This window comes from Chaetodon auriga, chromosome 16 (genome assembly GCF_051107435.1).
Source record: "Chaetodon auriga isolate fChaAug3 chromosome 16, fChaAug3.hap1, whole genome shotgun sequence".
NCBI classification, from domain to species: Eukaryota; Metazoa; Chordata; class Actinopteri; order Chaetodontiformes; family Chaetodontidae; genus Chaetodon; species Chaetodon auriga.
The window spans coordinates 20056449-20069295 of record NC_135089.1 but is presented as its reverse complement, the minus strand read 5'-3'; the positions used below and the strand labels follow the sequence as shown (position 1 = coordinate 20069295).

General features: G+C 43.9%; 2 protein-coding genes across 3 annotated transcripts; both read left to right on the top strand.

The window, feature by feature from the left end:
- The first annotated feature begins 1289 nt into the window (after nt 1–1289).
- Nucleotides 1290–3665, top strand: rpain (RPA interacting protein). 2 transcript variants are annotated; one of them, XM_076752844.1, is made up of 7 exons: nt 1290–1492; nt 1608–1799; nt 1998–2070; nt 2254–2365; nt 2568–2631; nt 3100–3240; nt 3532–3665. In XM_076752844.1, exons 1-7 carry the CDS (start codon nt 1421–1423, stop codon nt 3559–3561), a joined length of 684 nt encoding a protein of 227 aa, XP_076608959.1. In that variant the 5' UTR covers nt 1290–1420; the 3' UTR covers nt 3562–3665. The 2 variants fall into 2 exon arrangements, with proteins under 2 accessions (XP_076608959.1, XP_076608958.1); XM_076752843.1 differs by lacking the exon at nt 3532–3665 and having other exon boundaries at nt 1298–1492; nt 3100–3490.
- A 929-nt stretch (nt 3666–4594) lies between these two features.
- Nucleotides 4595–11847, top strand: LOC143334518 (26S proteasome non-ATPase regulatory subunit 11A). Its single transcript, XM_076753343.1, has 13 exons — nt 4595–4711; nt 5437–5538; nt 6405–6601; nt 7499–7556; nt 7801–7995; nt 8129–8273; nt 8374–8434; nt 9097–9159; nt 9290–9415; nt 9656–9691; nt 9826–9877; nt 10096–10239; nt 10553–11847. The coding sequence occupies exons 1-12, from the start codon at nt 4621–4623 to the stop codon at nt 10236–10238; spliced, it is 1269 nt and encodes a 422-aa protein (XP_076609458.1). The 5' UTR covers nt 4595–4620; the 3' UTR covers nt 10239; nt 10553–11847.
- Nucleotides 11848–12847: the final 1000 nt, after the last annotated feature.

The following is a 12847-nucleotide window of genomic DNA, read 5'->3' as shown; positions in this document are numbered from 1 at the left end:
AGAAATAAATAAAATGTCATCCCCTCCTTGGGCTGCGACATCACTCGTCTGAGCGTTTTTTTCACTCTATCTGCTCGAATCCATTCACTCGCTGTATTTTAGGGTTATGTGTTAGAGGTTAGACTTTCCCTGCCTCTCATACTTTGCAACTGAGTCAACACAATGAGGAGATTTACTCATGGGGGTGAAGTTAATATGTGCAAAGTTTTTATGCTGTTGACCAGTAGCGTCTTCACAGAGAGAAAATGAGAGAAGCTCTTAGCTGATAATCTGTGATGCACTATTCACTTTTATGCTGTTTGGCCATTCTCTGTTTCAAAGGTGAAGGGTGACATGGAGAAGTTGCAGAGCACTTTTGATTGCGTTAGAGGGGTTTTGCATCATTCTGCCACACAGCCATGTTGACCTTGACGGCATAATTCCCAGCTGATCTCAGCTTTCTTTGCCATGTATCTCCTCAGTTACAATGTGCAATTCACATGTTAAACTGTGTGGAAAGTCTTTGTAATCTCTGTCTGTTGTCTTCCACCCTCAGGACTCCCCATCTCAGAAGGCACCTGACAACCAAAACAGTGATGTTCTACATCAGGAAGTGTCCTTCTCTATATTCTCCTGTGTCATGCTGCTATTTAATGGCACTAAGACCTTGTGCTTTTTCAGCCATGACCAAGTCTCCTTAAAGCCAGCATGGAGGCTGTAATCGAGAAAGTAGATTTATCTGAATGGCTGTCTTCTCAAATACAACTTCACCCACAGGCAAATGAGGGCATTTGTAAAGCCTTTTAAAGAGGATGTTGCATCTGAATGCTGAGGAGAAAAACACCAGCTGACCTCTGGACTATGATGTACACACGGAGTCACCTGACTGCCAACCCACTTTGTAAAAACAGTAATACAGAGCAAGTAATGTAGAATATATAGAAACGATAGCTGACAAAATGTTCAGTGTGATGGATTTATTAAAATGTGTTTGATTTTCTTGATTTACACAAGAATACAGTCAACAAAACAAAACAACACAACACAGAAAAAAAGCAAATAAAACTATCCACCTAAACAAAATAGTCGTATTTTGTTATCAAAAAATAAACAAAATAATTAATGTGTGAATGTCTCGATAACGTCGTTATAAATACAGACATGGACGTTCTCGGCTTCCGTAATTCCTGGCTTTCAAGCAGCATTCCGGCCATACTGACATGACTCACTCCCATTCTCATGACTGCTGGTAGTTCCATCCTGACGTGGCAGCGCTGAACTACAAAACCCATCGTGCAACCCGCGGCAGCGCACATTCACTTCCGGGGCACGCGGTTAAACGCTGAAATGTTTTGTTTTCGTGGTTTCCTCGAAGTTTAGCGAGTTTGTATGAACAAGTCTTTGCATGTATGTAGCCTGACACTTGCTTTTAGCGTTACAGATGGATGCTTTGCACAGACACCGTTCACTTTACAAAGGGACGACTCCGCCATGGAAAGAAACTTACCGCAAGGTGAGGAATCAACACTGGTCAGTTAGCTAACGTTAGCTAGCATGTCGGGGTGCCGCTAACATTGACAGACTTTAACACAACATAGTTTTTTTTTTCTTCTTCGTGTCTTCTTTAGCGATGTGTGGACAGACTAAAAAACAGCCGGTCGAGGCTGCTGGACAGATACCGTCAGATGGGGGAGAGCCAGCAGTGCAGCGGCTCCGGGGCCTCCACCATCGTCCAGGAGGTGATGGAGGAGGAGTGGACGGCCCTGCAGTCAGAGGACCGGAGACTGCCCTCGCTGTGGGGGCCAGAGGGCAGGGCAGAGGTCGGTGTCTCTCTTTCCCTCTTTATTTTCTCTGTCTCTCCCTCACTGTTTTATATCTGTGTTACTCCTATCTCTGTCAGATGTATGGTCCAGAGAGATCTTCCCTTGACCTCCTATAGCTGACTCACAGAGCTGATCAAACCATCTGTTTTGAATCCTGTAGCTGAGTGGAGATCTGCTTTCTTTTCTTCTCAACAGATGTTCAGTGTCATGAAGGAGTATGACGAACTGGCAGTGCTGGAAGAAATCCAGCAGGAGCTCATGTCTCAAGGTAATGCACATCCTGCGTTTTCCATCCAATGTCCAGTAAATTAACGTCTGTGAGCTCACATATTGAATATTATTACATACAGTGGTAATACCAGCAGGGGTGAGATATTTCTGCAGATGCAGTGGAAACAAGGAACTATGAGCCTGCTGGGATACATTGTGCATTTCTGTCTTTGTGCCACAGAAATGTCTATCATTGAAGAGTATGAGAGGAACTTGCAGTTTGAGCAGCAGTACATATCGTCTGTTGTGGAGGGGATGGAAGAGACGCACATTATTTGCCCCTTATGTCACACGTGAGTCCTACAAATGACTGCTACAGCCAGTGGCGGTACGCATGCTTTAATTTTTCTGTTTTCAACTGCATCTGAGTAAGACCAGAAGGCAGAGAGGCAAACATGGCAATCTGTCACTGCTGGTTTATGTCAGGAGTTGTGTTGATAACAAATACATTTTTTGAATGCAGCATTATATATCATGCTTCTTGTGTCTTTGCAGGAAACACTTAAACATCACCAGCCACTTCATCTCCTGTCCCTGTGGACTGTACATTAACACTAAGGTTTGTTTGCTCAACTCTGTCTTGCTATATATGGGGAACAAATGAGGGCCCTTGGTTTAATACTACAGGATATGTTTTTAAAAATCTGATTACCTCAGCTAAAGTTGAGAAGGTTGTGTTTTCATCCTTTCAAAGCGCAGTATGTTACCCTTAGTGCCCACTTGCTGCGATTTGCATCAACAATCTCACCTCCTAAGTCCAATCAACATGATTCTTATATTCCTGAAATATTGACAGTCTTCTATCCAGTCACAGTCAGATATTTGCCCTGTGTTGATAATCTGTAAACATACAAAAAAGGTCACATTTAAATTGTATTAAACATATGTTTTGTGGCACTGCAGGAAGTCTGTGAATAAAGGAAGACGAAATCAAGCAAAAAGCCCAGGCTATTTCTGTTGAAGTCAACTAATTAAGCAAGTAATGGCTTCTGCTAAAGTCCTGCAACATTTGTCACCTTGTCATTAGAAACAGAACATCACCCCCGACATCCTGCGGCACCTTCTGGAGTCCAGGGTCTCGGAGCACATGGAGGATTGTCTCCACAACCCTGTTTTCTCTTTAGCCCCCAACACAGACGGCTCTCCCAACCTGATGATAAGCTGCAAGGTACGGCAAACTCTCTGCCAGCTCATTTTTAAAGAAGTTTCAGGAAGTTCATCCCAAAACAAAGTCAGTGATGCTGTGGAAAACTTGAAATACGTAACTCTTCTTTATAGATTTCTTTCGGTGGTCTTTAGGTCTTAATGAAGTTCTATAGTTTCCTTAGTGTGTGTATGTGTGTGCCCATATATTTTCTCTTGGCCCAGTTTCCCCAGAGGAAAAATAAGCAGTCTGCTGCACAGTAACAGTGGTATCGGTTGTGATGAATTACCAGTGTATTGTTTTCTCTGCTTTCAGGTGTGTGACTACCTGTCCATCGTGCTGTGACAGCACACATGCCAGTCATGAGTTACTGAACTCGTGAGATTTGATGTTTGAGTTTTTTGTGCTCTCTTTATGTTTTCAAATAAAGGCTATTTTATATATTTACTGTACAGATGTTCTTTATTGTACTGTGCCATTTCACACTCGTGGTCATATTGAAGCAATGCACAAAGTATTTTCATTGAAACTGTTCAACTTTTTAAGTTACATAAATGAAACCTGACTGCTATACTTTTATTAAAGAAATAGTTTAAACTTAACTTGACATATCTGTCTTTACTACTGTGTATGCTTCTGTGGTTTAAGGGTCATGTATGTAGACCTGAAGTTGCGACTGGAGTCTTGCACAGTCCACATTTTCCAGGATGTAACTGTAATGCAACCTCCCACCCCCAAAGCACAGAGATGCTATTGCACTGGACATTTCAGACAAATTATATAAGCAAAACATTTATCTTTTTGATTGGTGCCACATGTCTCAGTATTTTCCAGTTTTTTGAAGTGTGGCCCAAATCATCTCTTGGGTTGCTCAGGCTTGATAGAGTGAATTTCACACAAATTGTATGGGAACATTTTTTATGCAGCTACAAAATTAACTCCTTTGATAATGTGTGGGCACTTTGAGTGTCTGTTGAATCAAATGGTGTGACCAGCATAAGGCCAAGGTAAGAGTTTGCTTGTGGGATTAAGCAAGAAACATCTGTAAATTTCAGACGAATCAAATCAATGAAAAGCAATTCCAACCGTTCACTTGAGCATTGATCACTCTAAATGATCATAAGCTATAAACGACAGATCATCTATCATCATGAACCAGACAGTGAATATTATGACAGGTAAAGGTTTAAATCAGAGGGCTGACACAGTGATCTCATATATGTCGTCCTTAAACAGATATTAGCTTTAGAAATGATCAAAGTTTCCGACGGTTTTTGGATGCGCCAGTGCCTCTTGGCAGGCAAAACTCGACATTACCAGTAGGAGGCAGCATTGTTCCGACCATGTGAATGACCTGACCGGAAAACAGCCAGGCAGAGCGGAGCGGAGGCAGGCAGAGGAAAGATGGCAGCCGCGGCAGTGGCTGAGTTTCAGAGAGCACAGTCTCTTCTTGGAACAGACCGGAATGCCTCTATCGATATCTTACATTCAATAGGTAAATATTTATCCTCCAAGTATGGCATTAGAAAATAAAAACCACTTAACGCTGAGGCACTGAAGCTACACACCGCACTATAAAAAGGAGCAGTTGAGTTAGCAATGTTTGCTGTTAGCCAGTTAGCAGCTAAGCTAAGTTAGCTAGCCCAGTGCTGGCCGTGTCTTTTTTCTCCTAGCTTGCACAGTGAGTCAGCAGCAGTGGGCTAGCCGGCTAGCAACATACCGGCTAGCCTACCAGGCAAGCTAACGTTAGCTTCTCCTGCTCATTCATTTGACAGGAACTTTGGTGACAGCTGGCTAGTTAACGTTAGCATGCAGCCAGCGTTGCTAGCAGCTATGCCTCGTCTTGTGTGATGTCAGGCCGACAAGGAAATTAATGTGAAACTGAGTTGACTCTCTTAACATCACTTACTGTGTCACAGCCCCTAGTGTCTGCTTATGTGCCATATGGTGCTTTGTATTGATTAGTAAAGCGTAGCTATGTACGTGTCACTATCGTTTAACGTTATTGTCTAATTTGACAGGTCTGATATTTCGTTAGCCACTTGGCTGCTTGCCATCCAACCCAACCTATTCATCATACAGCTTGATTTAATGGACACAAGGAAAGCGTGTAACATCAGCATTTTCACTGTTTGTGTATCGCGGTGATTCATGTTAATACGGATCAGATTACATCATTTTATGTGTGTGTGTGTTTGTGCGTGTGCGTGTGTGTTGTAGTGAAGCGGGACATACACGAGAGTGATGAGGAGGCGGTGCGTGTTAAAGAGCAGAGCATACTGGAGCTGGGTGGGCTTCTGGCCAAGACAGGACAGGCTGCAGGTAACAGAACATCATGTTCATACTTGTACCCACTGTTTGATTTGGACACACACACACACACACACACACACACACACACACACTCACAACACTTTCCATCATTATATCATACTTTTAGTAGTTTTTCGGTTCGTGCAACACTACAATTTTCAAATCCCAGTCACGCCACATGAGTAAGAGCCCTGAATCAATATCCACATGGCTGAGCTTTGGAGCATAGTTTGATTTTGCTAACAAAAGACTCACAACAGTGTTGTTTGTTTTTTATATGGGAGCACCTCTTCAGATTTCAAAAACACTCATGTCTGTTGTCACTTGATCGGATGATGTTGTCAAACTGTGAATGCTGACAGGAAAACACTTCAGACAAGACTATTTGTCAGATGTACATGACATGTTCACCTCATCTGCCCTCCTTTCTGAATGGACTAGCTGCCATTTTCTGCACGAAACAGATTTCACATAGAGAAATCACATTCCTCCTGACTCAGTCTCATCATGAGGGACTTCTGATGTGATCCACTGCTTTTGACCCAATACCTCTTTACAACAACAGTTTTTTCTTCTAGTGTTCATTTGTTTGTTTTTTGGTGATCCCATGGCTCTCTTGATGAAAACATTGTGCACAGAAAGTGGTAACTGGCAGGAGCTTGAGTGACTTTTGTGTGTAAAGTTTGCTCCTGCTTGACATTTGGGCCGGTGGAAGTGCTGTTATTCATCAAAAAAGTAGAAGAGAAAGAACCGATGACCTTTGTCCTGTGTTACAACTGTTATTATGATCGCTGTGGCAGATTGATCATAACCTTATTTCAGCTGTTTTCTATTTATGCACTTTCTTCTTTCTTTCCCTCCCACCCTCTGCTCAGAGCTTGGGGGTCTGCTGAAGTATGTACGCCCCTTCCTCAACTCCATCTCCAAGGCCAAGGCAGCCCGGCTGGTCCGTTCCCTGCTGGACCTGTTCCTGGACATGGAGGCTGCCACAGGTCAGGAGGTAGAGCTCTGTCTGGAGTGCATAGAGTGGGCCAAGGCTGAGAAGAGGACCTTCCTCAGACAGGCACTAGAGGTGAGACGGGGTGCTGTCGCAGGGCTTGAGAACAGGTTGTTCATGCTCTAGTGACACCAGGTAACTGCACCAAGATGCCCAGAACTGTAGGTCTCTGAACTTTTCCAAACAAACTGTGGCGTGGTTCATTGTTGCCCTTTGTCCAGTAGGTCAAACAGACAGGTCATGAAATGTGTAAAGGATCCCTGGGTAGGTGAAATCCCTGACATACTGTACTATTTGTACAGGTGTGTTCAGCAGCTGGACTCAATTGACTGAACAAACAGTAACCATGTTAGCTAGACTGTCTATTAGGTCCGTAAGTGTAGCATTTTTTGCTATATTTAATGTTTTGTTGCATAGTGACAAAAGTGAGTCAGAGCAGGGCTTTCAGAAGGGTTTATTTTTTGCCACTGACAGACTCAGAGTGACAACATTGTGGAGGATCCCTACAACGATACCTTCTGTTCAGATCTGTTTTGTTTAACCAGCAACAGCCACCAGATTCCATTCAGAGAAACCGTGATTTTGTCATCGGAAAGAACACTTCGTTCTAAAACAACATAAAAGTCACCAAAACCTTCTTGGCTCATCTTTCCACTGTTCCAGCAGTCATCACTAACTTTGGTTAAGTTTAAGTTTAGAAACAGTGTTTTATGGGGAAGTGTGCACCTTGTGTTGGGCCATTTTTAAAAATAATTAAGGAACTTGATTGATAGATTGATATCCAATAATTGATTCAGGAAATTCCAGGAAAAATAAGTATTCCTACTTACCTGTCTGGGTAAATCTGGGTATAGGTAAAAAAAGAAAAGGGCATATGTCGAGTCTGTTCTTCCTGCGCTGACGATGGTTGATGTACAGTTTCATGATGTGCATTACTTGCTCCCTGACATGGTTGTTGTCCTCTCTCCTCAGGCTCGTCTCATCTCACTGTATTTCGACACAAAGTGCTACCAGGAGGCACTACAACTTGGTTAGTATTGAATCTCCTGGAGTTGTTTTTAATTAGCTTGACAATGAAAGAATTATTAAGGACAAAAGAAACCTTATATATAAAACATAAATGAAGTGGAGAATGTTTGGATGTTCCAAACTCCTGCACATCCCATTTTAGTTCTCATCCTCATTTCAGGGAACTTTTCCACCTTATTTGGACCAAAAATGAAGTAAATGAACTGAAAGTTTGGGGTTGACTCTGAACTTCCTCCCCTCTCCAGGCTCCCAGTTGCTCCAGGAGCTGAAGAAGATGGATGACAAGGCCCTGCTGGTGGAGGTTCAGCTGCTGGAGAGTAAGACGTACCACGCGCTCAGTAACCTGCCCAAAGCCCGCGCCGCCCTAACATCTGCCAGGACAACCGCCAACGCCATCTACTGTCCGCCGAAACTACAAGCAGCTTTAGACATGCAGTCAGGTACAAAGCAGGAAAAACACTTTATGTATATGCTAACTGCTGAACACATAAACCAGAGTCGTAGGTGAAGAAACTGAAGTTGCTATTTTGTGCTGCAGCTGGCATTTCTGTGTGTGTTCGGTCATGTTTCCAGGGATCATTCATGCAGCGGAGGAGAAAGACTGGAAGACGGCTTACTCCTACTTCTATGAGGCCTTTGAGGGCTACGACTCCATCGACAGCCCCCGAGCCATCACAGCCCTCAAGTACATGCTGCTCTGCAAAATCATGCTCAATGCGTAAGTGGTCTGCTTCTCAGATACATTACATACAGATACATTTTGTGTTTTAAAACATTTCATATAAGAGTGTGTCTGATGCACGTTGTCTCTGTTTCAGGCCAGAGGATGTCCAGGCCCTCATCAGTGGCAAGCTCGCTCTGCGGTACGCTGGCAGACAGGTATCACTATTCCTTCCTAAGAATTTGACTTTGAATTGAAAATGAACTGATAATTGCTAAACCCCTCCCCTGAATAGCAGTTATCCAATCATAGCTGTGTGTTCGTAACAATGCACAGCAGGCCTGTCAAGCTCTGGAGTTTTCCACATCAGGGTGTGTGGGGCTGTAGTGAGAGATATTCTGTGTTTAAAGAGTGTGACAGGTGGTGTCTCTTTAGCTTTGTCCAAACTGAAAACAGGTAAAAGTGTGAGGAATGGATGAAACATGTCATGAAGCATGCTTCATGTACAAGTTTACATTGTACAAGTGGTTATGAAGTGGTGGTCTGGTTTTAAAACGAGTCAGCTCAAAGGATAAAAAGGACAGAGATGGTGTTTTGAACCAGCTTGTGTAGCTAACAGCTAGCTGCCTGCAGCTGGTAAAATGTGCCAGCAACAGTTGTCATGTAAGCGGTAAAAGCAGGAGTCACCGGCTCGGAATGAGAAGTTGCTTTAGTCGACCTCTGCCTGAAAGGGGAAATTTTGAATCTGTCATTGTAATCACTGTAAACTGCATAATGTGCCCCGTGAGAACAGGAAGCCTGACAGGTGTAGCAGCAGCAGTAAAAGCTGTTACTCTGCTGTCATCTACCTGTAACCTTTCGTTTCTGTCTTTTTCCACAGACAGACTCACTGAAATGTGTGGCACAAGCCAGTAAGAACCGGTCGCTGGCAGACTTTGAAAAGGTTTGTATTTGGAGCTCGCTGCTGTATGTTGACCGTTGTTCATTTGTGACTTTCTGCATGTTCGCTTCTTTGATGTTGTCGCCTCGCTCCTCATTTGTGATCGGAATGTCTTGTTCCACCCTCCCCCAAGGCACTAACAGAGTACAAAGCCGAGCTGAGGGATGACCCCATCATCAGCACCCATCTGACCAAGCTGTATGACAACCTGCTGGAGCAGAACCTCATCAGGGTCATCGAACCTTTCTCCAGGGTCCAGGTAATCTGCCCGTACGCTGACACTTACCCAGGATATGGAGCGTTTGCCCAGTCCCCCAGAATCAGCCATATTAGTTAAGAAAAATGTTTTTGTAAAGTCTGCTCTAACTCAGGAAAGTCAGGAAGAGAGAGAAATGCTTCATGTGGACTAAATATGCTCAGTAAATATTATGCAGCAAGGTTATGAAAGACTCATTTAAGTGTGTGTAATCATCATGCTTGTCCCTCTTTTCTCTAACAGATAGCACACATTTCCTCCCTCATCAAACTCCCCAAGGTAGGATTGAGCTCGTCTTCCTCAGTGTTCCCTTTTGAGACTTTCACTTTCATTATATATGAGGTGCCTATTTAAAGTAATTCCTTAGGTCTTCACAGTGAAATACCGACCGTCTGATTGTGTCTGTCCTGCAGGGAGACGTGGAGAGGAAATTATCACAGATGATCCTGGACAAGAAGTTTCATGGTGGGTGTCTGCAGCTGTGTCAGTAAACGCTGTATGAAGAGATGACTAAATATTAGTGACTCCTTGTTGTAAATATTAGTGTTTTGTGGATGTTTCCCGCTCATGGATGTGATTTGCGCTCATTCGGAGCTAATCGAGTTTCAGAATTCTTTTTACAGAGTGAAATTAACCGGAATAAAAGCCCTCCAACAGCTTTTCTCTCTGTTTTGACCTGGCAGGTATTTTGGACCAAGGCGAAGGCGTGCTGATTGTGTTTGACGAGCCGGTGGTGGACAAAACATACGAGGCGGCCCTGGAGACCATTCAGAACATGAGCAAAGTGGTCGACTCACTCTACAACAAAGCCAAGAAGCTAACATAAGGTGAGCGCCAGTAGAACTATAATGTCTGTGTTAATGTGTGATAATTCAGTAAGTGGTGCAGTGTGTCAACCTGAATATAACTTAAGAGGCAGGGACACCTTTTGGTGTCCTGTGCAGTGTAATGGATTACATACTGAGGCAATCACTTTTCATGTATTTTGACTGCTAAATAACTGCTGTTGACTGTTGTTGCTGACAATAAGTGCATTATAACAACAGCCCTTTTGAACTTGAAGCTTGCTCACTATAAACGTACGTCGCAGTATAATGTCACCGTTGATTCTCCTCAACCAGTCTTCGTGTCCCCCTTCAGAGTGAAACCGCCGGTCCTCCTGTCCGGAGCGACGTGGGCCAGTCTGATCTCCGTTGATTGATCACTTCAACCCAGGAGGGACGAGGGGAGGAGGACGAGGAGATTACAAACACTTGACAACCCAGCAAGCAAACAAACCAGCTGACCATCTGAAGACAACCCGACAGCATAACAGACTGACCGGGTGGGCGCGCCGCTCCTCCTAGTCCTCCCTCAGCCCTCTGCTCTCCGTCCCTCCTGTCTCCTCCTTCCAATCTGACGGGGGTTGATCTGACACAACGAGCTCCTCCCCATGGACAAATCCAGGCACTGTGCCCCCCCCTCCCCCCTCCCCCCCACTTCTCTTCTCCCACCACTGGTTTCTACTGTATGTAAAATGGGACACGCCTCCCTCGCCCTCCCTCGCCCCCCCTTTCTTTTTTTTTTTCTCTGTTTCTCTCTGCACTGGCCATCAGGGAATCTTGTAATATAACAATAAAACATACATATACAGTACTTATACATACATGTAATATATATAAAAACCATGCTTGGTCTGTTCTCAGAGTGTAACTGAGGGTAAACGTGGCTCGGTCGGTCGGTCGGTCTGTGTCTCCCACCGGATTCTACCTGTTCTGTTCAGTTTGCCGACCAGCCCCGAAGCTGAATGTTTGAATTCCTCCCTCTTTTCTGCAGTTTTGAAGAATCGCCCTCACAGTTAACTCGGTCGCCCGAAAAATGGTTTTGAAAACAGAGGCCGTCAGAACAACCCCCCACCCCGCCACATCTGTACTATGACCTTCGCACCCTCACCTTTTCCACCGTGAGTGGTCTCCCTCACTCACAAGGCATTCTGGGATTTGTGGACCACACAGGGAATTTGCTCTTCTGTCCACTCGGGACCATGCCACAAGGAGAGGAGGACATTGATCACCGCAGCGGGGTCTCCTACACCCCCTTCCTCCCCTCCCTGCACTCCTACTTCCTGTTTGTATATAACATTGCCAAGCACCTCTGTTCATCCAAGGCCTGATGTATTCACACTGTCCCCTTTTTTTATAATGCGTAAGAACAGAACAAACCTTGCCACCGAGAGCCCGGGCCAGTCACACAAAGCGCTTTTGACGCTCGATCCGTGACTGGAGAGGAACTCTGCGTGCTGAGATGTGATGGTGTGTCGTGCAGAAAAGGGCGGGTTTCGCTGAAGAAAATCAAGCTGTACATTTCTGGGAACTTCATTTTGCAAGGACTCGAGGGTTTACCATATATGACATAGAGAAAGACAAATGCTAATAAAAAAAAATTTAAACCTGCAAGTTGTGTGATTTAAGGATCCTGGAACTGAAGTCGTGTGACGGGTTTTTCTCCTCAGCGCTTTCATCTTCTGTGTACCTTCTGTGTGACTTACGTGAGGTTATACTCAATTTTTTTCGGTGAGGCTGTGTGCTTCAAATGGATTTAATCTCCTTTGTATTCAGTGAAATCCCTCAGACTGACAGATGCTTCTGCAGTTGCCTGACTAAAAAGCATTTATTTCGAAACGACTTGATTTAAAAAAGATCTGTGTATTGTGTCTGAGCAGTACACATTGTGAGTGAGCGCATGAGAACTTGGTAGCGAGCAACATCTGAAGTCAAGGATGAACGGTTGAAATACAGAGCTAAAAGAAACGAGTAGTGACTTGTTGAAATGTACAGCTATCAGTAATGAATAGTTAGGTAAATTTAATTAAAAGTATAGTTATCTAAAAGCACTGGATACTTGATCAGTATATTAGGCTCTAACTAGATTAATAATAATGGTAAATAGATTAAGGTAATGAATAATAATAGTTAACTATAGGCTAAGCTAAGGTTCATGTATAGCAGCTGAAGCTCATAGTAATGGATAAATGTCCAGTGTGAAGTGAACTTGACCACACAGTTCTCAACATCATATGCATGGAAAAAATGTTGTAATTAAATCTGCGTTTATATCATTAGGCCATTAAAAACAGCCTAATATGCACTTCATGATCAACTGAAGTGAACACACTGGATGTGATGGGTGGTGCTGATGAAGGAGGAGGCCTGCTGGAGTTCATCGGACAGGGCTGTGGAGGCAAAAAGCAAAGAATCGCTTTAGGTCAAACAGTGCATGCATCACAGCACCGAGTTTGAGTCTGTTTACCTCCACCTGAATCAGTGTTTGCTGATGAGAAGTTAACACCACCTCATCTTTCTCTCCATCACACATACTGTCAGATGTCAATGAAGCACCTGCTGGTTAAACGGCTCGCCGGAAATCCCATTATGTTGCCATTATTTCCTGAACCTC

Bases quoted from the DNA above. Each gene is read 5' to 3' on its own strand.
- rpain (XM_076752843.1), top strand. From the start codon at position 1,421: ATGGATGCTTTGCACAGACACCGTTCACTTTACAAAGGGACGACTCCG. The intron at 2,071-2,253 runs GTAATGCACATC...TTTGTGCCACAG, and splicing joins GCAGGAGCTCATGTCTCAAG to AAATGTCTATCATTGAAGAG. The intron at 2,366-2,567 runs GTGAGTCCTACA...GTGTCTTTGCAG, and splicing joins ATTTGCCCCTTATGTCACAC to GAAACACTTAAACATCACCA.
- LOC143334518 (XM_076753343.1), top strand. From the start codon at position 4,621: ATGGCAGCCGCGGCAGTGGCTGAGTTTCAGAGAGCACAGTCTCTTCTT. The intron at 6,602-7,498 runs GTGAGACGGGGT...CTCTCTCCTCAG, and splicing joins TCCTCAGACAGGCACTAGAG to GCTCGTCTCATCTCACTGTA. The intron at 9,692-9,825 runs GTAGGATTGAGC...TCTGTCCTGCAG, and splicing joins CCCTCATCAAACTCCCCAAG to GGAGACGTGGAGAGGAAATT.